Here is a 26,913-nt window from a genome sequence, read left to right on the forward strand (position 1 = left end):
ATTATGTAGTAACAAAATTTTGCTCCGGCTTACTTTATTGTGGGATGAGGCATCACAGTTAATTAATATGCTACTTTGTGATTAGTAAACTATCAATATATTTTCACCACCTATGTAACTTTGTTATGTGTGCATCTTAACTACCATATTTTGATGTACATTGCTAAGAAACCACCTCGTGAGTAGAGTAGGTATTTCCTGAGAAAATCTCAATCTCGAGATTCGGGATTCCCCGAAATAATGAAATTTTGAATTCTCGAGATTCGGGATTTCCAGAAAAGAATTCTCGAGAAATCGGGAATTTAAAAAAATCTGTAAAAATCCTAAAAACAGACAGATTCCAAAAAAATATGATTTTTTTAATTTATGTAAATAAAATAGAAGTAGGAAAACAAAAATAATTCAAAACATTACTTATTAAAATAGAATTTCAAAAAACACAGACTATCAATCGCTGCGTCTGACAATCGCTTACGCTTTTGAGACACTAAATTTCCTGATGTTGCAAAAATTGCGCTCATTTTGAGTCGACGTTAGCTTAATTGTTTTAAATGCCCCGATCAGTCCTTGAACGTTTTGTGTTTTCTGTCAACTTTTTTCCATATAGATCAGCATTTCCCAACCTTTTTGACTCGCGTACCACTTGGTAGTACATCACGCTTAATTGTACCACTTCGTAAAAATGACCCAGAACTCAATTTATTTATGTTTAAAAAAAATACCAAAGGTTTTATTTTTTCTGATAAAAATGAGACATTTGAACTTTACATATCACAACGTTTTTTTTAATAAAAGGTGCCGAAGCTCATTTCTTGTCGAAATTCAAAACCAGGACATTCAAAGTTTTTTTTAACTAATTTTTATTAAAAAAAAAATTACATAGAATTAAATTAAATTATTTGTATAAAAAAATGAAAAAAAAATGTATATTATTAATTAAAATTATGAATTATAAAAAAAATACAATAATTTAAATGTTATCTTTACGACTGATTTTTTTTTTACTTTTTATGTCCGCCATTACTGATTATTTTTCGCGTACCACCACCTATCCAGTCGCGTACCACAGATTGGGAACCGCTGATATAGATAATCGTTTTTTCAATTAATATTTGATAATAAAGAAATCACGAATCCCTCTAGAGGATTCTCGAGATCCGGGATTTCCCGAAATGTTAAAAATTTCAATTCTCGAGATTCGGGATGGAATATCTCGAAAATTTCTCGAGAATTCCCGTCGGGGAAACTCCCGAAACCCAACTCTACTCGTGAGGCGGCCGATGTCCACGTCGGATTGTAGTACCTACTTAGAGTCAATAATTATTATAAGATGTATTTTGATTCAATGTCTGGGTTTCGTCTGTCAAATCTTCTGGGAGTGTTTCCATCCATCGGTTGAAAGGGAAGATCTATTGAAGTACCTATGACGAACATTTTGATTTGGTCCATCGGGTTGCTGCCTTCGTCATACAGCAAGAAAGAACTCACTTCTCTTCCTACGCTCGGCAGGAATAACTTTATAAATATTCTCATTAGATATCCTGCACACTTCAGTGCTACGTAATTCAAAACGAGGGTATTCTTCCTTTTTTCTGGTACTATATCATAATAACTTTGGAGGCGCTATTATCGTTCGTTAAGCCACAGAGTGTGCCGGGCGGTGGAGTGAAAGCATGTACTGTCTGCCACTCGTTCCTCATCCCGTCTTTCTACCCCTCGGAAACGTAGTTTAGATAATGGTTAATAACTAGTTCTTGTTACAATTATTTAAGACATCTCCATAGTGTGTTGTCGGTCTGCTCTAGAGCAGAGTATTTTCTTTCACTGTTCCTTTCCTCTATGAGGTTGACCTATCTCTATCATGTTAATGACGTTTTTTCACTGGAATATCTAGAATATCTATCTCTACTTAGTCAAATAAATTGCTTGTACGTCATTGTATTTCGAATATGAAAGAAGTAGAAGAAGTAACTGTAACGAGTTCGAATATGAAAGAAGAAAGAACACACGGTGACATAAAAAGTACGATAACGTCGATAACAAAAATTTGTGAATGCCTCGTGCAATATTTATTATGACGTCGAGCCGCATAATTTTTTTACGCGTTTGATAGTCATTAAATGTTAAAAAATACAATAATAATACTAAAAAAATCTATATGTACTGGCACTTGAAATTAAAGGTTTATCTTATTCTTATCTTATTAATCTTATTCGTTGTTTATTTATTATCAATCTAAGTCGAATGTATTATACGAGGGTGGGTCAATAAGTCCTTAGAAAAGCCGACAGGTGGCGCGACTAGTACTGTAAGCGGTTTGTTTTCATGCAGCGGCACTACCGATTCAGTATGCTGCGAAGTTTCAATCAGATTGGTCGGGTTGTTGTGTGTTTCTCGTACATTTAAAAAAAAAATGCTTGTGGAAAATGGAAAAATGGAAAATGGAGAAAATTGAGTTTAGAGCTGTTATTAAACATATTAATATAAAAGGGTTAACAGCAAAGGAAATAAAAAATGAGTTGGATTTAGTTCACGGCATATCTGCTCCTTCACTTGCAACTATTTATAACTGGTTAAATGAATTTAAACGTGGTCGTACATCAACAAAGGATGAACCACGCTCAGGACGTCCTGTAGAGGTGACTACACCAGAAATGATCAATAAAATCCACGAAATGGTGTTAAGTGACCGAAGATTAAAGTTGAGTGAGATAATTGAGGTTACAGGGATCTCAAAAGGTAGCGTCATTTCTATTTTACATGACAAATTGGGCATGAAAAATATTTCTGCAAGATGGGTGCCGCGTTTGCTCACAGTCGACAATAAACGCAATAGGGTGGTGGCCTCTAAAGCCCTGTTGTCGCTCATGCAACGCAATCCGGATGAATTTTTTCGTCGCTTTGTGACTGTAGATGAAGCATGGATACACCACTATACTCCCGAGACGAAAGAACAGTCAAAGCAGTGGATTGCGAAGGCAAACCATGTCCAAAGAAGGCGAAAACCGTAAAATCAGCTGGTAAGGTTATGGCTACTGTATTTTGGGATGCACGTGAAATTATTTTCGTTGACTATTTGGAAAAAGGAAAAACAATAACAGGGGATTATTATGCATCTTTACTGGACCAGCTAAAAAACAAAATTGAAGAAAAACGGCCTCATTTAAACGGGAAAAAAATCCTCTTTCATCAGGACAATGCCCGTGTTCACACATGTTTACGATCAATGGCTAAAATTGAAGAATTCAAGTTCGAATTGTTCGACCACCTACCGTATTCGCCAGATTTAGCCCCCAGTGACTTTTTCCTATTCCCAAACTTAAAAAAATGGCTAAGTGGACAACGTTTTTTTTCAAATGAAGAAGTCATCGATCGGACAAATGCTTATTTTGAGGACCTTCCGAAAATTTATTTTTCTGACGGTTTAAAAAAAATTGAGAAACGTCTAACCAAGTGTATTGAGCTCCAAGGAGATTATGTTGAGAAATAAAAAAAAATACAAAAATAAAAACTGTTTTAATGCTTTTTTCTAAGGAATTATTGACCCACCCTCGTATCATACCTTACTTAGACTTTACGAACAATAAATTAACCTGTTTATCATCCTTTCATATATATAAATAACCCTCATAGGGCCTGAAACTCTCCTATCTGAACGCAATGGTCTTTCAATAATATTCATCATTATATTATTATTTAAAATTTTAAAAGAATATTTCGTTTTACCGATTGACAAACAGTGATTTATGTGCACTGATCTCTTCGTCATCATCGTGACTGATGATAGTAAATCAAATCAATAATGTTTATATTGACGTTAATGTACTTAACTATAATAAATAATATAAGGTATGTCATATGCATATATACGTTTGTGATTTACTGTTTGTCCTTATCAATAATGCATTTACTTGCAGTGCTTATTATGTGCTATTTTCAGCGTTTTGTGTTGGAGATATAATATCAATATTGTAAGTATACTGTATTTTTGTTGTTCTTATGAAATTCAGGGTCTGTCAATCTGTTTTCCGCATAGTAATGAAACTTTAATTTTATTAGTGACTATATTTTTTTTAAACAATACATAAAATTGAGTAGCTAGCGGTTTGTTTTGTCATATCGTTCACCATCACCATCATAATCCTGTTTCAATTTACTGTTGTATGAAGACCTCCTCAAGTTCTCTTCAGTCTTCTCGGTTCATTGTTCTTCGCGGCCACGTAATTACGCTGAATCGTAATATTTCATCAATCCAGTTAACCTTGATACTAAAAAAATCCACTACAATAATTGAGTAGGTAGTTAATAGGTTTTTTTTTCAATATTCTTGTCCGGGTTCGAAATTCATTGACATTGTGTAATAAAAAAATTGTTTTCTTACCGCGAAAATTTTAATTTATCTGTTTAAAAAATCGTTTCGAAGATAATTCACAATCAGATACGATTTAATACAATGTACAGTAAGCTTCCGATTATACGTGTGCGTATTATCCGGTTTGCGGGCTATCCGTGAATGAATTTAAACAAAAAAAAATCGCTCGCTTTCGTAAACATGAAGCTCGTCATATTAGTGTGCGTGCAGTAAGAAATCTTCCTGTTGATTATTACAACCAGAAAGGAGCATGGATGGATAGGGAGATTGGTTCAAAACTAAATAGGGGTTTATAGGTAAGGGGTTGCCACAGAAAGTAGTGCTGTTATTTGATAATGCTCCTTCTCATCCAAATAAAAGTATATTGAAAACGAACGACGGCCTTATGGTTGCAAAATTTTTACCACCTAATGTTACATCTTTAATTCAACCTTAAGTTCAAGGGGTGATCTCATCAATGAAACGATATTACCGTAATGACCTTATTGTCTTCGTAACGAAGATGACGATTTGATTAAAATCTGGAAAAAAGTGACGACACTGGATGCGATACATGGGGTAACTCAATCTTTGTACAAAATGAAGCCAATAACACTCGTTCGAGCGTGGAGGAAAATTCTGCCAAATGTAGAAATTGATTTTTTGGATTCTATCGAACCTGAGACAAGTGAAATAGTATCTGAAATAATATGTGAGCTAATGGCGAATTTACATGGCGTTGAAAATGTTGATAGAGAAAATATTGAGGAGTGGTTAGAATATGATTCATGTGATCCAGGATTTCAAATAATGAGTGACGCACAACACAACACGGCACTGAGTTATGTTGACACTTTATTGGAGTACGAGTACATCGACCAATGGGAATTCGAATATAACTATATTATAATAAATAGCTCTTAGGGCAATTGGAACTGATATTAGAAAATCATTAAAAGATTCCTGCAAACAAACCAAAATCATAGATTTTTTAATAAATAATGTTAAAATTTAAAATAATTTTCTGAATGTATAATTATAATACATATGTAGTATTTTAAGCATAGTTCGGATTACCCGTGTTTTTAGTTTATCCGTGCCGCCTCACCTCACCGCCTGGATAATCGGGAGTCTACTGTAGGTACATACCTGGATAATTAAATAAAATTTGTAACATTTATAGCGATATTAGCAAAACTATATTCTTCCCCAAATAATATTGTATTGTATGAATTTAAGTAGTTTCCGTATGACCGGTATTGATACTTGGTTACTATAGAATCGATATTTTTATTCGTATACTATATTGATAGTTAATATCGATGCCGTTCTTCCATTCATAATGAGTAATGACAACTGTATATTATAGAGTAAGTTGAATAGTTTGTTTACATCCAATCACTTGAAACGATGCAATGTTAAATATCCCTGCCATGATTTATATTATTTATTGTTTCTAAACATACCAAATAATAAAATATAACAGTAATCAAATCACACGGGGTTATCGGCGATGCACTCTCACAACAATCATTATTATTATTTGTATCGTTTTTGATAATAATAAATAATATAATTAATTGCAAAAAAGCGCCAATGCTCGGGTATCCGCAATGAAGTGCGTCGCGGTGGGGTCGGAGGTGGCGGACCCGCGGGTCAAGCGATCGCCTCGTAAAAGATATCGCTCGCCAACCCGCGATAGTCCGGGGTCGCACCCCACTCGGTCGAGTTCGCGTCTCGAGAATCTATTTTTATTACTCGCGATTGGCCGAATTTCGACTGATACAGAGTGTTCCGAATTTGTTATGCTATAAATTAATTATTTACATAATATTATCTACCTTTTGGATATACGAATGGTTTTCCACGTCTACTTATTAAAAGTTAAAAGGGTTCGCTTCGGTGGTTTAAATACCTGCAATTTATTATGAATGAAAATACTACTTTATCGAGATCACACATAACAAAATCAAAGCAATTACAGGTCATTAATTTTGTCCATGCAATTTAGTTAAAAAACACATGTTACTTACCTATTTAATTGCAATTACGATCAAGTCGACATTGTGTGTGGGAGGAAGATTATAGCGCCCCGTATGTTGATTGAATGTCTGAAAGTAATTTTGTTGATAATATGCTTATACATGTATGTTGCATTTTGAACATAGAACAGCTGTCCACATTTTAAGCGCTTTATAGACGTTCCGATTTAGTTGACCCCATATTATAATATAGTGTATTATGTTAATCAGTTTGTCTATGGTGAGCTCAACTGAATCGGGTGTAGCCTATAGACGTTTCGTGTTTTTTAAGCTATTGCTTCCTGAACATTTCTGAACAAAACGCGTATGTCCAAGCCTCATATTTTGCCGAAGGACCAACAGTTTTGAAAGCCGTGGGCTAGCAGCGGTGTCAGCTATTATTAATATTAGGAAAATAAAATTGTGGGCATAAAATGGTGTACACGGCGAAATATTATAGTGTGTATAATATAATATGCAATGATGTTTAAGCCCGACTAACTGTTGTATTACTCGGTCAGTCAACGTAACCCAACATCACCCGACAGAACTCTGTCAATCGACACACCAACAGACGCCCCTATACCAACCAGATTGCGCCCAACGCCTAAAGCCCATATTCCATTGGCAGATTGCGTCTGGCCCGATCGTCTGCCACGACTGTCAAACTCTATTCTCTATGGTTTTCAAGGATCGTGAGCGATCGGGTCGAAAGTGGAAAATTTTCTATTATCCGTCGTGCGATCCTTTCATTATCAAGCGAAGATTGCCGAAAGCGTACGAAAATAGCCGAATATGCGCCTGAGTCATGCAAACGGTCGTTCATTTCAATTTTCATTCTACTGGTCAATTTCAACTGAACAACTACAAGATGACGAAAACTTAAAAAATATATATGGAGTATCACCGAGGACACAGTCCTCGTCGAATAAATACACGCCAAAGATATAGTGTGGAACGTAAAAAAATCCGCCATATTCAATGGCGATCACGCTGTTCTTCAGTTAGCCAACTTTTGACCCAGTGTTTTCGTTTACGGCGAGTTGAAATATAGCCATACTTGCTACAATAAATTAGTCTTTGGATTATTCGATTTCGATATTCGAATTACTCAATTGGTTTTGGAGATTCAAGCTCGCCCAGTTATTCATGATGTAAATTAACAATAAGTATACAAACTTTCTATAAATGTCAAACGGCCGCATAAATTTTAACAGATCTGATGCTCGCTAGGTATGACAGCTGACAGCTCAGTTTTGTTGACGTAAAATTGCGCGGGAATGCGTTCAGTGTAGCCACCAATCTAAGAAATATCTAGTTTTCACTCAACCTATATTTTTAATAATAGCAACACTAGTATTATTTTAACCAATCAAATCAAGGACCAACGAGATTGAATCGTTGCGTGTAATTGCAAATAGCTAGCGACATTGGTTGGCGTCGATCGTTGGATCGGGTTGGGTCTGTGCGTCTGCCAATGGAATATGGCCTTAACGAAATCGGATCGTCTGGTAACTGGTTGGATTATTACGTGTTATGTCAGCCTTTTTAGGGATGCAAATGGTTTTCCTTGTCTTTTAATTGCTCATTCCACTTCATTGAGGCACGTCACCTACCCCTTTTTTTTTTAACTCGCACACTCTCCAGAAATTTTGAGTATTCCAAGGCTTTCGACGTTCTCGACAAACAGGATGCACAAAATATGGACAATGCGTTATATGCAGATATAATTGACGTTCAGTTCACGATAAGATTCTGCCTTTTTGTAGTAATATGAAAGGCACGCTTACTGTGATATTATGAATGATTTTAGTATCCACAATAATTTATTGAAATTATTCAAATTGTAATTTTGAATTAATGTCGCGCTTGTGTGCGCGCCTCCATATATTCCGGATATAACAGATATTACCACTATACATATAGTGCCAGTTATTATTCGATAATGGGCAGTATACTGTGTAAGCCCGCTCGCACATACAAAATAATCTCGACTAGAACATGTGCATTGAATTAAAACTGCCGGGGATGTTGCAATTCTCTTCTGCGCGCACAGGCGAGACAGGGACGTCACTTGATTGGCCGAAACGAATAAAAAATGCAAAGCTGCGACGCAAAATTTTGCTACTCTACCTGCGGCCCATGTCGAGTAAAATTTGTTACATGCGGCAAGTAGATTTTTTTTTCCTACCAAAAACGTCGTACCGAGGCTGTATGCAGTTACATTTGTGTTGTGAATGACAACTAAATCACATCAACAAATTCGAAGTGTTGCAGTCGATACGAGTTTGTATGTGCGACCAGGCTAACTCACAATGTTAGATAAGAACCAACAATCCTCCCACACAATGTTCGTATCCGTTCGGGAAAACGTGTTAGGAACTTTGATAGTTAGTTTTTGGTTGTAAAGGTATTTTACGCTGATTAAATTAATGGCAATTATTGGAGAATTTATTTCACCTGAAAATTGTTCTAGAAAATACCTACCTAATTATACAAGGCTATTATTCCATGGTCACTCCTTGGATAACGCACATTTCGATAGGTACCTACTCGACTTTTCCAAGTGTAAACATTGTATGTATACCTAAATGAGCCATTTTTGATTAAATAACTATCATTTGTATTGGAACTTAGACAAGAATATTATTTTCTTTTATAGTGTTAACTGTCAATTCTTGGTGGAAATCCATTCTATTAATAAAAGAAAACACAATATGCAGTACTTGTTCCACTTGTTGTGTCCCCAAATGTGATTGTTTATATTAATGTTTTCTGATAAACTAAGTAAATTTATTTGATTTATTTTTTAACAGAATTTCTTGAGATTTTCTTTAATTATTATTCATATTTCCAAAATAATTTTGCTTTTTAAAATTTGTATGTTAAAAGTTGATAATGCCCCTTTGAAGGGGATGAAACCGGTCCTGACTAATATTAAAATAAGTGGAACTAGTACTACATAATATTGTGTTTTATTTTGTTGCTATAATATTATTATGTTAGCTATACACTATGTTTACTATTGGGCGAAACACTGTGTATCGCTAAATATTATGTAGATAGAGATTATGTTAAATTTACTTGGCATATACGGTGTGGTTACTTAACGCATCATATTTACGCATACAAACGACATTGTGTGTACAATAGCAATAATACACTACACGATTGTCAGTTTTCTTGTCCATCGGTTTTACAATTTGTTGAGAAAAAAGTTACCTCTTTCACTGTTCAGATTATATAGACCGATAGAGCCTCAAACCTACACGTATGGTTGATTCGTTTTACATACATGTAGTATAATATATTATATTAGGGGTAGGTAAGGTAGCCTCTACGGCGTGTATTCATGACCAAGGTACACTTAAGCCATGATCTTTTTTGTCATGTACGTTTAGATACTCATTGATAAACATGACCAGAACCACACACTATAGTGTGCGAAAAAGAAAATATAATATGTATTATTTATCTCATTTTAGTTGTGGTGTGCAGCTCCGTCTTCAGCCTTAAATGCAAATTGTACTGCAGAATTTAGGGGGCCGCCAGAAGATCCGTTTTTTTTTCATTTAATGATCCGTATTAACAATTTCAAATGCTGTTGACAGCCATCCTTTACAGATTTGTATTTTTAGCCAATCACTTTCAAAATCAACAAGAATATCATACAATTGTGGTAGAAATGACATAGTAGTGTGACGTCAGTTTTCGTCTTGAGTAATTTGTGGTAAATATGATATTCCACACACATTACAAATTAAAAGGTTTCAGGACTTTCATGTACCTACTTATATCGAGATAAAGGAATGTTTTACGATCTTACTGAAATACAGTGAAAAAATGTTCTAACAAATCGTATTTTTATGGAATATACAAGTATAGGTATATGTATATTAAATCTTTTTAAGGGTGATGAGGGAGGATTTTTTGTGATTTCGCGCAGGGGCAGCTGAGTCTATTGGGGTGGGCCTGGCAGGGCCAATCAACTTTTAATTTGTACTGCTATATTGACATCCGTATGTAGGGTTCCCGCGTTCATGCATACCTACTTGTTACGGAAAAATATAACTAAACAGATATACATAGTTCAGTGGTGAAAAAATATGGCGCGAAAGTGACGTCACACGCCATAGGCGATGCATGAATGTAATATAAATCTCATAATATGATGATGGTGATTATTCGTTGACATCATATTCGTGTCGTACTTTTTTCAGTTTTGTCGAAGCAACATTAAACATTATGACAGTCGCCAATATTGTGAGTTGTTAATAGTAGTATTGCAACTGTAAGGCATAAAGCCCATTGACGCAGCGAGTGCGGCGCTCGCGCAAAATTTCTACAAGTGGCGCCGTAAATCATCAAAAATACAACGTAATCAAATACGCCAGCGCCCACTGGACTTAACGATGCCTTGCGCGCCGCCTTCTCTTCTGCGCTTCTCGGCGATACGATTTAATGAAAATACAAAGAAGTCCATTCATTGAACACGGCTACCAAAATTACGCTGCTTGAGGCGTCGTCGATCGACGGGCCAAAAGCAATTATTTAATAACAGAGAACCCATTGTTTTATTTTATTCCGTGTCATTATATTTCGCTGGTTGAATAATGTCGTCGTAAATATTTATTACAAGCCCCGAAATAATATAATATTTTTATTGCTTTGTTATGAGAGACGCTGTAAAAATAATTGTTTTGTGCTGCTTGGGCCGCTTATTACATAGGTGAAGGGTAATGCGCGGCGAGAGACGTGTGATTATGGTTATGAATACGCCGACTTCGCCCGCTCGACGCGTTCTGTGGGCACCATCGCTAAGAGTTGCCTGAGGCTGGCAAAGTGGCAATATCCTGGTCGTGTTGACTGTATGGTAAAAAAGTTTAATGTACAATGTTACCATTTTCGCTATTAAGCTGTGAGCCTCCACTGGAGATTATTATGAACAGTTTTTTTATGACAAAAAGGTTATTAGACATTCGCCCTACCGTGAATTAAGCAAGGGCGCTCCACCAACTACTCCACTGTGGCCTATGGGGACAAAGGCCAAAATTTAGCTGTATGTACTAAAAACTGAAATTTAATAAATATGGCATTTTCAAGTACTATATCATTTCATATGCTTTTTCATCCATATCTATTATTGATTAAAATATTGCATGACAAAAAGACAATACCATAAGCTGGAAAATCCTGTAAGGTGGAGGAAGATTTACAGGCCGTTGGGAATGAGGCGAGGTCTTTAATAACAAGTCTCTATTGTAGAGATCGGCTGTGCGAGATTATAGTAAACGGTAAAGGGTAGAGTCACCGCGTAACGGCGTCGAAGTGGTCCGAGGGCGAATGTCAAATTGAACGATGGCCACATCAACTACACTTGAGGCATGACATTGATTTTTACGGCGTATTGTGGACAATACAACAATTTAAATATTAAATATTATATTTTTCCACTTCTGAATTTTCATAGTTCTGTCTTATCACGATCTGTTTATTCATGGTACCGGGGGTGGCAACTTTTGGACATTTCACACTAAGTATGTTAATTATCGAAGTTTAATTGCAGACTTCAATTTACCTATACTTCGTTGTTCACCGAGTATATGTTCACTAATTTATCGCTCTTCGTCCCTATTATGTTTCCAGCTCAAGTATCAGTAATATAATACGAGTATCATACCTACCTATATTTTCATCTCATTTCAAGACTGGCGCCTTGGGCCATTGTGTATTTACAAATTTATAATAGACGAGACAATCGATATCAAAATATAATAACAAAAAACCGTTGATTAAAATATAAAGTATTGCGATAAGAGAGTCACGCCCGGTCGTGTTGAGGTCGCCGCTGGTCACCCGCGGACACCCCGTGACCTCCGGGTCATCTGTGACAGAGCTTCTCATAACTAAGCTTGCCAGACCTATATACATATTCATTGAAATGTTCGAGACTATGCACCCTTCATTCTGCCCACTGGGGTGTGAATTATGGGTAGTAGATTGAACTCCTATACAGAATCGTTAATCCCAGGACTATGGGGATTAGAGAGAAAAAAACAGTTATGGCATGCTAACAAAGACTTTGTTCAGGGGGTCCCAACCTTTTTGTACCCTAAAGCGCATTTTAGAATATCGATAGGGCGGCGGGCACCTCATATTTTTTCAAAGCAGATTTATAGTTAGATTAGGTACGTAATAAAACAAATATTGTTTATATTACATTTTAAATTAGGGGATTTCGGGGTTAAGAAATCATGTAGGGGGATTTAAGGACTGCCAACCCTAGTATGTACCTACCTACATATAATTTTCGACACTTTGGCTTGCACATATTCTGTAGTGTGTGAATAATGAGGTTTGCATGATTATGGATGCCGCTGCGTGAGAGTAAATTAGTGTTTTCATTCGAAATATTATTACAAATTATAGCAGTTTCAATTAATACTAATTTTCACCAAAATTATCACATATGGGGTGTTAAATGTGACAGTTTCCGATAGAGGTTAAGGCCATGCATTAGTTGAGGCACGGTCTAAAAAGATCGTTGCTAGGCGATGTGCGGATTGCGGGTCGCGGGTGCAAAAGACGCCTGTCAAACGAAATATTATTTCTCATATAAATCCAACATACGTCCATTTTATGTTCTGTTTATTATTCTATTAGTAACAATAATAATATATTCATTGACATGTTTTACTTTTAAAGTAAATGGGTAACGTTTTTAGTCATATTTACACGATTTTAGAATTAATTGGCCCGTCGCCATCACGCAGCAAAGTGACGTATGTCTGACTCGACGTTCTCTCAATGAATGCGAAGCGAGTACAAAATTTCGTCGCGCGTACAGTTGAAAATTATTTGGCGTTTCACTGATGCGTCACCTTAAATAATAAATCTTGCTTATCGGCAGTAAGTTGCTCGTAAGTGGGTCACTGCTGAATTAGGTCTCCCCCAAGCTTCGAGCGGGTTTAGCGGTATTTTGCCTTGTTGCAATTGTTCCTGCACGCAGTCAGCAGCAAGAAAATGCTCCAGAAATCTGGTGAGACGTTCTTCATAGCTAGATTACTGAATCTTTTCATTACACCCGGGATCAGCAAGCTTTTAATGCAACACTTGAATTTTTTTAAAGCTAATTAAGTACTTATATTCGTTTGAAAAAAAGCGTCATCATATAGCATGCGTGTATTTATTTAATCATGATCAATTATTGTTTTATGATAATAACTCAATGTAGTTATCTCAACATTGTCTGCAATCAGCATTGCCAACTTAGCGTTTTTCTTGTCAGATCAGCTTGCATAAAATGCATCTAGCTTATGGAATTTTCATTAGTGTTTTTTTGATACCTTCGACAGCTTTAAATGTACAGAAAATAAGCTAGATATTTAGTTAATTTATTCAAATTTTTATTGAAGGTAGGTCGGTACTTGAGAAATAAAACAATATGAGCATTCTTGGTGTTATAGTAATATAATGGTATCAGGTATTATAATTTAATGTGTGCTTAGGCATGTGACATCGCATTGACGATTATCGAGGATTCCACTCTGGTATTACGTAATTATTACTTATAGATTGTTGGATTAATTAATTATTTTTTGTCAATTTTTAAATGTGCTTATGGGAAAATGTGGTGTAATTTTATTTGCACTTTTTTTCGCTAGCCAAAAAAGGTATTGAGATTTAATTTTCACAAAATCTAACGTTTTTTCCTGCCAAATAGCATGGTTTTGGGCATAGGGGGAACTGCCGCAAACGCTATAGGAAAATTTTTTATAAGGGGGAACGCTAAAGGGGATTTATACTTCTCGTTCTGTATGATTTGATTTGACTAATGACTAATTTTGTTGGCTGGCTCGTTTTGATTTATGTGTTCTTTTTCTTATTCATTATCCTTAGAATTTTCGAGTTCCTCAATTTATATTAACTCATTTAGTGCTGACACCGCGACTGGCCATTATATATAATTAACATGATATTTAAATGTGATAATTAAATATTAATTAGCAGGTCAGCAGTGATTGTGTTGTAATACGGAGGAAAGCCATGAATTTGGGGTTGCTACGGTGTAGGTATTTTGACAGATTTTTCACAAGGATTGGTTGTTATCCCCTAGGCCAGAATGTTTGGCGGACCCCCTACCCATCGCTAAGGATAAGTGAAGTGTGATTTTCTACAGTAATATAGTATTCCCCAATTGGTATCCCGTAATGTAAGGGTATTCTGTGTATTGTTAGCGTTTTTTTGTATTTTCAAATAAATCTACTTGAATTATTGAGTTGTCCACATTGAAGCACTGATCGCGGCCCCCTTTTGTGGTCGCTAAGTAATATGCGACCCTCTACCATATTGGATAAATAGCCATTTTATTAGTCAGTAAACACTACACGCGTCAATTATCATATCACATCAAAATTGCATTGGACAGGCACATGTTTTGAAATGTTAGTATTCCTTAAGTAAAATTGCACCACGGGTGACCTTTTTTCCTTCTATTAGACATTAGAGCAAATTTGTGGTGTGTGTTTATCTCACTTAAGTGGTCGACCCGTCACTCCGGGCCCCCAGGCTAGAGCCCTGTCAGTCCCCCTCCCCCTTGGGGCCATGCTCGGAAGTACTGTTTAAAAAAACAACATAAATTTGACTCGAGATTTGAACATGCGGCACACCGATCAAGCGGCGAGTATGTCTCTGCTCTGCTGTATGGCCACTGGCACCTTGATATGATCGGTGCACGTTACATATAGCACAAGATGAGGCTAAGTGTAAAGATTATAGTTATTTATAATTATGCAGTGGCAAAGAGTGAAGGTAGGTTGTGGAGATTCGACATAAATATTGCACACTAAACTTTGTCAGTCATACTTATTTGTTTTCATTGACCTGTGAATACAAATTGCAGATGGTTTTTAAAATTCGATTAAAGCCTGCCTAAACCTACCAATACTAGATTAAAAATATTCATTTATAAAATATCTAAAATTATGTATGATTTAATTATTTAATAGCTTAGATTTAGATATTTTATAGATAGAAGAATATTTTTAATGGTTTGGTTGGCCAGGGTTTAATAGAATTTTAAAAACCATCTGCAATAATTTATTCCTATTCTTAGTTAAATGAAACAAATAAGTATGACTGACATATGGGACCTCCACAGCCAACCTCTACCCTTTGTCACTGAAAACGTCAAGTGTCACTTAAAACGTCGTGTACCGCACGAAAGTACAGATTAGGTTTATAGTAGGTGTGAGTCCTAATGAATAGTTATTAGTGGAAGTCTCTGAATGAGAGATGACATTATATTAAGCTAGTGTGTATACCTAACTTAATTGAACTCAATTGCTCATCTTGGAAATTGTCTCTTTCAGGTGCGGACATGTCCTTCCAAGGGGAATATGCCGCTCAGATGCTGGGGTTGACTTCCTCCGAGCAACAGCAGCCCGTTCAAGGGCAGCAGACACCCTCCCCTTTACCCGCCGCCCCCTCCCCACACCGACAGAATCCCCCGACTCCCACCCAGAGACCGCCGCCCGACCCCAATAGACACTATGACGCGGCCGTTCGATACCACCAGGACATCGCCCGACGAGGAAACCCCACCCACAAAGACAACAACACCCTGCCCCCTAAGGTGGAATACCACTACACCCCCCTGGCGAAACCGTACCAGGATCTTAAGATCACCGGCTCTCCTTACGAACACCAGTTAAATTTCGCAACTGTGCCACACCACTATCCGACGAAAGTGAAAACGGTCAGTGAATTAAACGCGGCGGCGGCGCAGGAGATTAATCTTAAATCAAATATCAATTCGGCCGAGTCTAGAGTTTTGCACCATGACGCTTATGCCGCTAGTCCTAAGTATAACAATCAGATCCCCACCGGAGTCCAGCACAACTCGAGAGAACGCTACGAGAGAAGCGGGGCGCATCACCAGCAGCATGCGCACAATAAGATGCAACCGCACCCCATTGAAGCGTCCAATTTGGGAGATGCCATCAAAAAACAGCAGGCTTACGATAGGACAGCTAAGTACCGGACGGGGCACCAGATCAAATCTGAAGAGAAAACTCACCACTCGGCGCCTGTCAAATCTCACCTGCTCCCGTCTGTCGCGGTGTCGAATCGTGAATCGCCGGTAGACGGAGTTTTAGACCTGAGGAATATACCAAAGGAAACTAACGTTATATCTTTAGGATCGCAGCACTCCAGCTTGTCGGAGCCGTCTGGCTATCTGGATTCCGCGAAGAGCTCTCACTCCGTTTACTCGGGGAATTCAAACTCCAGCTCGGACAGGGACATCCTCGATCTGTCCATGCCTGATAAGAATTCCGTGACGGAAGTGTGCTACGTTTGCGGAGACGAGTACAAACGGGGGTCACTCTGCAACCTGAACACCAAGGAGCCCAAGGATTTGAGCGGGAAAGGGATTCAGGTGAGATTACCTGTTCTTATAATATTACTGTGACGTTCGTAATACCTGAACTGTTGAGCCCACATAACATTTGTTTTAACTACATACATAACTTCTTCTTCCTCTCTGGCACTACAGCAAAGGGTGGACCTTGTCCGCCTCACTCTGCCAGGTACTACACTCCCCTTCTGCAGTCAATTAATCCTAGTGCTGACAAGTCTCATTCTAGGCCATCAAACCACCGCATACTTAGATCATACGAGATCTTATTCTCAGTTTTATTGTATATTCCATTAGTTAATATTATTCAGTGTTCAATTTACCTTAATGTATTTTTATCTATGTGCTAATATGATTGTGGCAGAATAATATGCTACCTAGTTATTTAATAATAATCAAAATGAACTGAAATATATTTTTCCTTGTGACTATACCATTTCGTGGAATTGTATTTTCTGTACATTTTATCATTAATCAAAGATTGACCCTTATCCGTCTGATACTGGAAATATTCCAGTAAAATCTGGTGTTTTTATCTTTGTGAATACCAGATTTTTCTCTTAAAGTGAAACGTCTCGAAAAATTAGTGAAGCCATAGTGTCAATTGTAGTTTAATAAAGCAATCTATAGTTTCCAAATAATCATATTGGGTATGTTATTTATTTTTATGAATATAAGGTAAAAACATGCCCTAAAAGTCAATATTGATGAATTTCAATGCTTTTTAGCGAAAATAGCAGGAGTACCCAGTTTGCCCTGTTTATTCTCTAAAATTATTATTAACTAACCTAGCTTATGGCATAGCATCATGAATCAGACCGCGTTTTAGAGATCATGCTTTGCAGATCGTGGCGCATAAAAAATTTATCAAAATATTTTCATAAATAAGGACATGGAGGAGAATTTTTTGAATAAAGTTTTATTGCAACGATTGAATTCGAATAAATAATATATATGAGACATCATTACCATGAAGATGTCAAATATTATAAATGCATTATTTCATATTTTTTATATTTCGTAGCGCAAATAACCACTGTTATTGTACGACAACATCTTCTTGGCTAAGCTTCTAGGCGCTGCTGTCTACTAAATGGGAGGAGCTTCTTAGTTTATAATGGGATTCCGGGTAAAAATGGGCGGAGCATGTTAGTTCACAGTATTAACACGTAGCCAAAGAGATGTTGTCATACAATACAAATTCGCCACCAAAGACAATAGTATGACAATATTAATTATGTAAGAATTTCTCTGGGGGTTGTAAATATTTATTGTGTTGGTCATAAAAATAAACTATTTTCAAATGAAGCCAGTCTAAATAATGTCAAAAAGTCAATGACTGCTGGATAACATGATTGATTTGGTTTGTGATTTATGACATGGGAATTAATTTTATGTTATTACTCGTAAAGTATGAAGTTTTTCATATATTATGATTTATCATGCATTGTTGAAACATTGCTAGGTACATATAAGTAATTATGTGTAATCTCAGTTAACCCAATGCTTACGGGCCGCACAAAATTGTGTTTTTGCTAATTGCTTTTCAAATGCAAATTAACACGTTAATTACAAAATTAATTAAAAGGGCCCGTAAGCATTGGGTTAAGAATGAATAGACCGCTGCCAATAGCTGTGGTACCTTGCATATCACAAGCATATTGTGTATAATCCCATTGCAAGTAGAAGGAAAGCTTGTGCCAGATAGTATATATTCGGTTATTATTGTTTTATGCCAATGGCATGCAGATACGAAGAGAGGACTGGTATTGTCATAATCAATTTGATTTAGTCTGTGAAACTTGATGCTGTACACGCCAGGCGTGTCTTTAGCAGTGAAAGAGTATATCATAATGTGATTCTTTTCTAAAGTATTCTACAGTTTTTCAAATATTCTGTATAATTTCATGTACGTTTAGAATTAAATATTTTTTAGTTGACATTGATACATTCTATTGCTGCTAATATTACACTGTTCAGTTGTTTCAAATTCAAATTTTTGCAACATTCTAACAGTCCTCCGGTTCCCAACTCTTGGTACCGTGACTCCCAGGTAGTCGTAACGTGTTTTCTTGGAGGTTCTCAACTACTAATTGAAGAAAAACTTAATTATGATGCTAAATTAATTTTTAATCGGTGTCTCAATGTTTGAATAACAAGATTATTGGAAATAGACCTTCGGTCGGAATTTTACATTTACATGCATTGATTTAATTGGCTTGTGGTGAATTTTATGTACCTATGTGTATTTATGTATCATTTGGGAAATCTACCAAAACACAGTTTTCGGCTGAAAGTGGGGGAACACAGTTTCTGTATAAAATTAATAAAAATGCAACAAATATATCGCACAACAAAAACAGTCACAGATACTACAAAAAGTTTAATGTTTGACAGTAAACAGACACTAGTAGAGTGAATAAAAATGTGATGATTGCAAATTTACATGTAAACATAGATGATGTGACAGAAGATTGATAATTCACATCTAAAATTTACTTTTATTATTATTTATAACATGTTTTCGTCATCATATTAAAATACCTTATCGTGCAAATGTGGTGGGGGATCGGGGGTTACTTGGCTATTATAAAAGTGATTCAAAAAAGGTTAGGGACCCTGGACTTTGGGTATAAAGTAAATTATATATTTAGTACCAAATATCTGTTTAAAAATATAAAAATAAAATGCCATTGTTTTGATTTTCAGGCAAAGAACCAGCCCTATTTTCCGATCTTCAACGAGCAACACCCTCGGCCGGCGCGGTCTCGCCCCAAAGACGCGCAGGGTTTGATTCAGGCCTGTGTCGCCTGCCAGCATCACCTCCTGCAGCAATGGCATAATTTTCAGGTTATTTCATACTCTCATCTATAGTTTGTCCGTCATAAAAAGTCAGTTAGCTAAATCAAACACGCTGTCCCTGTCTTGATATATGTTATATTAACATCCATAAATCAGCCAACCACTTACCTAGTTTAACAATCAATTCATGACTCTGTTCTTCAATAACTTGTTTTTTCTTTATTGATGCAGAAGGTATTAGAAAACACTGCAAGCAGTGGCGCACCCAGGAATTATTATTGGGGGGGGCCCAAGGTGGAGAATGTAAATTAGTCCCATAGGCTCTTTTTCTTCTTCATATAAATATTTTTACATATTTTCACAATACATGGCGATATACATAGGGACATTTTCAACTACTTGAAAATGTCCCTCAGAGGCGGACGAAACCGGTCCTAATCTATTTAATAAAAGTGGAATAAGTACTAAAAAAAAAAAATACGTTTTATTAAATTAAAACAACAATACAATATTTATTCCGAATTCCACCGAAAAAAATGTTCCTTTGATTTACACCACCACCGTAGTGGGTGTAGTCGTTCTTTTTGCAGAATGTTGCAGATTTTTGGTTTTTTAATATTGAGGTTCTAACATATTAATTGAAAATGGACACAAAAAGTATTATTGCCTTTAAATTATACACAACCTACTCAATACAACACAGCCTTATATCTCGTTTATCGGTCTTTTGTCTATTGCACTCGGTGTACCTACACCATGGCTCCCACATCCTGAAACGGGCCCTCAGGCTAGGGCAGTGGTCGGCAAACTGCGGCTCTTTGGCCCCTTGAGTGCGGCTCTGCCACATATGCTCTCTGTCATATTTGACATGGCTACAAAGAAGCAGCAAAGAAAATGGAAGAGGATAACCGTAAATACAATGTTGAATAGACCGTTTATTCAAAACTTAAATGGCTTCCAGACCTGTATTTATGTGTCGGGAAAAATTGACGCATTCAAATTTAGAGAGATACTACAACTAAAAACTCGTAATTTTGCGCTAAATATTCTGTCGATGATGCAAGGAAGAAAGCAGCTGAGGAGAAGAGTCAAGAAAAATAAAGTTCTGTATTTAATTAGGTACTGAATAAAATCTTTCAACAATGTTAATATTGCAAGTTTTGTGGTTAGTAAAAAGATTTCCAAGAGAGGAAATCAAGAGTAAATTGAGAAATCGATTTATTGATGAGAACCTGGAATCGTGTTTAAAATTAAATCAACAACATACGAACCTGACTTACCCAAACTTTACAAGGAGGTGCAAGGCCATTATTCACATTGAGCTTGTCAGTCATTGTCATGATTTAATTTTATGGATACCTTACTTACAATTTAATTTTTATTAATAAATAAGATCATTATTACGTATGATATTCAGTTTTATTCAGTGTACCTACCTATAATTTAATTAGGACTTTAACTAAACTACCTACGTATATAATTTAAGTTTAAGAAATTTGGCTCTCAAAAGAAATCTCAATCGTTGTACTGTTGATATGTGGCTCTATTGACTAATGAGTTTGCCGACCACTGGGCTAGGGTATTTGACGGGCCCCCTATCCACCGCTTAGATTAAAGGCAGTGTGAAACACTACATTAACGTTTTTCAAATTGTGTTTTAGTTCAAATTAAGGGTACTTATACAGTGAATTATTGGCGATTTTCAGTACGTCATCTACTTTAATAATGGAGCTGCCGACACATAATAATCAGAAAATATATTGGACATTTATATAAATTAAAATGTTTATAGTCATGAAGTGTAATAGCGCCGCAGGCGACTTTTTTTTACTATTAAAGCTAATTTATGAAATGTGTTTATCTCACTTATCTGGTCAACCCGACACGCCGGGCCCCCCACAGCCCGGGCCCCCAGGCTAGACCCCTGTCAACCCTCCCCAGCCATGACCACCACCACCACCGGAATACCACTCCGGAATTCGGGTGGACACCGAGAATTTCATTAGGGAACGGGTTTCTAAAAAAACCTGACATTAGTGTTTCGAAATTTTTGTATTAGAAATTAAAATCTAAGAAATATTACTAAAAAGGGTGCCGGAGAATTACAAATAATTTTTTGCCGTGTTGTTTGTCTAAGCCCAAGGTATAGTTTATTGGCTTTCGATTTCAATATGTAAAATCATTCTGATGATTTTCATATTTTGGGGGGGGCCAAGGCACACTGGCCCCCCCCCTGGGTGCGCTACTGACTGCAAGTATAAAATAAAAACACATCATATTTACAAATGTTAATTTAGATACAATGTGGTATTGTTTTTGACCATGGGTGAAATATCAAAGTAGGACAGCATGTTTATTCTAGTTAAATGTCGTCCTAATTTGGATTGACTATAATGGTTAGTGCGCGCGCACTAGACGGCCATGGCTTTGGCGGTAAGTGCTGTAATCAGCCACGTCTCAGTCACAACTTGGAAGAAGGATGTTGATGTATGCCTTAAGTCGGTTACTCATCAGTGAGTCGTAACTAACCGTTCCTGATACTGTAAGCAATTCTAGATGTGAAATAATTATTTATTAGGCTTGCAAACTAATTATTTGGCATCCATACTAGTTACTGTATCTGCAACGGTCACAATTATGCCTCGCTAATGAGTACCCGGCTTTAGAAAATTAATATTGTTACAGCATGCCGTATTCTGCACAATTATATATGAGGGTGAGTTGGATTCAAATTTCAAGGCATACAAATATCTAGTATTTACAGAATTTTTTTCGGAAGTGTGTGTGTGCCCATGCAATACTAGTAAAATATATATTTGCCACTTTTACCTCCCCAGAAACATCTTAATTTTTAGTTGAAGCATATGGACACCACACGGTGCCTCCGAGAATCCTTGTTGCTCGCCAATCTTCTTGCGTCTTTCAAAGTCACGTTACCATTTTGTAACTCCACCATATACACTTTGTGGATGGTATTAAACGAGCTTCCAGGATCTCGGAATCTGGTTGGCTTCAAGAACAGACAGGCCAGGCTGAAAGTCTCTTGCGGCATTTGTAGCACATAGCCGTGCCAGATTTAACGTCGACTTCACTTTTAATGCAACAAGAAAACAAGTATAAAGCAAGCATCGAACAGTTGGCATTCTGTTTTAGCCGAGTACAGTCATGGGTCCCAGACATTCCGCATTGAGTCGAATGTTGCTCCAGCCATTCTCATTCGGATAGCGAACCTTCTTTGTGAAGTGCCACGCAGGATTTGATCCTGTGCCCATGGACAGGACATGGACATGTGACAGGCACTCTGCCACTTCTCCATGGTGGGGATTCAAAAATATTATCGTCATCTTTATGATTCATGGATGTAATATATAAATAAAAGCTGTTACATATTACTAATAATATGACACCGTGAATTATATTTAATATATTGATGAAATTTTGAAATGCAATATTTGTGCCTAATGGGCACTTCCTTGCATACAAAAAGTTTGTATGCAGGCATAACCTGTTCAGTTACAATTAATTATTAACCATATTTAAATTTTAAGCCATTTTTTGCTGTATTTTATCTCAGGCATCAGCAAATATTATTTACTTGCCAATAATTCAATTTTTCTTTTTATACCTATTTTTTATAAAAAAATATGTATAGCTGTCATGTGACAGCTTTTTTTCTTCAAATTATTTATGCTCAAAGTTCATTTTCTTTGTAATATTAATTTTCTTTGTTTACTGAATGAATTAGCAGTTAGCCAGCTGTCCCCACAGCTCGACTCTACCCCCTCAGCATATGACAATCACGGAGAGTCTATTTCAGTGAAAATCCCATAGTATTCTTCCTAGTCGTATAAATACCAATAGTTTTTATGGGTTGTCATCCTCTGATTATGTGGACTGAAAAAACTTAAGAGTGTCGCGGAAACAAACTGAGGAGAGTCTGCTTGCTGACTTTTTCACGATGGTAGCAGTGTCGAAATAGCATTTTTGACATTGTTATGCTCCTTTGCATGTAGGCCTTGATAACTTCTAATATACCCAAATAAATAACCCATATGGGTAATATAACGTAAATATTTACTGACCTCATCTATGTCCATCAGCAGCAAACTAAGTTGTAATATACAAAACAAAATAATGCACTCATTCTTCAGCACCAAAGTTGATTTTCTACTCGATAGAGGCCTTCCCTAGCTCTTCCATCCATGGTTTTCTCATCTTCTTGTTCCCCCAATTTCACGTCAATTCGTCAGCCACCGTCCTCTGGGACCTTTGTTTTCATTTGGTTATTGAATTTGTCCAATAAATAACCGCTCCTCACAAAACATGTACATATTGAAATAAAGATGATAATATTTGAATTTGATCCAGGGGTGGGATTCGAACACGCGACCTACGGACAACTACTATTCTAGAAAATATAGTCCATTTTTGCAGATAACTATGTTATATATTTTGATGAGAAATATTTCAATATAAAATTCTGCCTAAAAAGAGATAAAAATAATATGGTAAGTAATTTATATTTAATGTTATATTTTTTATTTTGCAATTCTGAATGACATTACTACTTATAGTTATTGAAATAAACAATGTTCTCATATGACACCTGCCATTTTTGATCATATTTCCAGTAATATGCAGTTTTTATGACAGCATCATAAAAAATCACAGAGTCATCGATATGACTAACTAGATTGCTTGCAATATTTTCATTGTCAAGTATACACAATAATTATAATAATCATAAAATTACAACATTAATTAGCCAATATTGTATACCCATGTTTTTTTGTAAAGTTTTTCTTTATCATTAATAGAAATTATGAGTTATGTCTGCTTAATAATTAACGATTTTTTGTGGAACAGAGAAAAATAAAAAACAATAGATTTCCGCAATAGATGTGATGAGGTATGTCAAGTTCACTAGGGCTTGTCCCAGCTGATGCTAGGCCACAGACCATAGGTATGGGACACAAATACTATATGCCATTTAAAGATGGTTGAGTTTGTTTGTGAAAGAGGGAGGCAGGATTTCAATACAATATATGAGTTTTCATCAATAACAGTGAAACTTTTGAAACTATTATTAAAACAAACTTCTGCCGGACCAATATCTAATTTCCAAGAACATTTTTGTTTCCAGTGGTTGATTGTTGAGTGGCCGCTTTTATTCGCCTAAATATATAATATATATTTTATTATATAGCCAGTAGCCCTGAAATGTTAGAAAGACGTTCTTGAATAATGAGATTCAATTTTCCCCCAGAATTCTGTGGTTCGACTGCATGCAGGCGCCGGAATTTAAATGCTTTATAATCAACTGAAAATTTTCTCTTGTAGTTTCATTGTTTTTTTGTGGTGCCCGGGTCGACCCAGGGTGCGAGGTCTCTCAGAGCATGAGGCCCAATCGCCCTAAGACCGGGCCCGGGTTTAGTATAATTTCTTATACAAGAGATTACTATTAATTATTTAATTACTGCCTGTTATGCACACTTTTTTATGTTAACAAAAGAAAACATCGAGCGCTGCTACACAGTGTGACCTCAGGATTTTTACTTTTTTGGATCTTGGTTACCTTGATTATCCGCTGTGTCAAATCGATAATGCTTGTATTGGCGTCACCAGATATCATTCTCATAGACAAAGTCAAAGATTTTATTCTCAACCAACTGGAACTTTTTTATGCATTCATCTCTGAAGCTGTGATGATTGGATCAAGCATTAGTCAAAAATCACATGTTGTTCTTTCAATGTGTTTCTGACCCAGATCCCAGATTGGGAGGGTTTGAGGTGCCTGTAGGGAGACCATTATAACATTTATCAACCCCTTGTGAAATCATCAATCGCATTTTTTTTTACCATGTCCGATCCTAAGGAGATCATATGGGCCTCCAATGAGTAGAGGTTGTATTAACAGATATTTTTTTTTTTACGAGAAATGGATGTTAGGCACTTGCTCAACCTATTAGGTCCATACTGTGGGCATTATTATCGGTGTGATTAATTCAATTTAGACAAATATTTATATCACTAATCACCTACGATGCCTGAGCGGCTTAAGCGTCAGCCTATAATGTAGTGGGTTCCAGGCTTAAATCCAGGGGTCTGGCAAATACACATATTGTTATTTAATTTGTGTTTGAGTTAGAGTATAGATCTGATAGATTGAGCAAGTGGCTTCCATCCATTTCTTGTAAGAACAAAAATCTCTTATTACAAACCTCCATTCTGTGGAGGCTCATGATCTTATTAGGATCCGACGTAATAACAAGTAGAATATTTAATTTAGTAAAATATACACATATTGTAAGAAGACCAAGACCGTAAGTCACCATCTAGTGAGGGTACTAGAAAAAGATCAGAACTGTTGCTTTACAGATGGTTTTGCAAGTTTCAATTAAAAGATCTTCAGTACTTTTCCTTTTTAGGTACAATTAATAATTCAATTAATAATTACACAAACCATTGGCATTATAATGTAAATGGAGCTGTCAATAGCTGTGAAACAACAGACCATGTCAACTATTGTATTTACACGGTTTGCATGTAAAGGGCTGTAAACAAATAATTTATAGCCATAATAGCCACCATGTTTCGATACACACAACTTACAAGATATTAATTTCTCTACGGTCACCGATTGAACCGCACTAAAAATATTTCAGAATCTGTATCTAGTGTTGTAATACTAAAATCTCACAAGTCTCCCTCTAGTGCAGCGGTTTCGGTAAACGAACGCATATTTATACTATTTATATTTTTATAATTATAGCATGTAACATTTCTTGAGGACAATTTAATTCAGGAACAGTTTCTTGATTTGATAAATGATGGGGATGCAAAACATGTTCTCCGTGAAATGTGTTGTATCGTAGTGATTTTTGGATTGAAATAGCACAGTCCTATCCTGATGTTGCAAAGATGGCTCTAAGAGTGCTGATTCCATTCACAACCACCTATGAGTGTGAGACGGCTTTTTCTACACTACTTACTATCAAGACATAATTGTTTGTAAAAAAATGTTGTATTCACAACAGCCGATAAGCAGTGCCGCGCCGTAGGTATGTGGCACCCTTGTGCAAAGTATTTGGCGCCCCCAATTTCTTTAAAATCATATAGATTTTCTTTTTTTATTAAAGGGATCCGTGACCCATCGAACAATTTTTAAAGGGACCGCCCCCCCAGGAAATTTTGTGTTAAAGTTTGAGAACCGCTGCTCTAGTGTAATTCAAACTCTTTGCGAATTTCGGCTTCTCTCAGCAAATATCATATCTTGTATAGACAGGAGAGAAATTGATTCCGCCATTAATAATTATATTAGG

At 36.3% G+C, this 26,913-nt stretch overlaps 1 protein-coding gene across 1 annotated transcript in view; it reads left to right on the forward strand.

Annotated features, from left to right (window-relative positions):
• The window catches only part of px (MAP7 domain-containing protein plexus), a 140,604-nt gene that overhangs the window by 12,791 nt on the left and 100,900 nt on the right, over positions 1-26,913 (forward strand). Inside the window, exons 3-4 of the mRNA XM_085940085.1 lie at positions 15,744-16,810; positions 19,499-19,639. Coding sequence (XP_085796211.1) covers positions 15,744-16,810; positions 19,499-19,639 — 1,208 coding nt within the window. The remainder of the gene's footprint in view (positions 1-15,743; positions 16,811-19,498; positions 19,640-26,913) is intronic.

Source organism: Rhyacophila brunnea, unplaced genomic scaffold (genome assembly GCF_057557595.1).
Source record: "Rhyacophila brunnea isolate RB1 unplaced genomic scaffold, BYU_Rbru_1.0 scaffold_12, whole genome shotgun sequence".
NCBI lineage: Eukaryota > Metazoa > Arthropoda > Insecta > Trichoptera > Rhyacophilidae > Rhyacophila > Rhyacophila brunnea.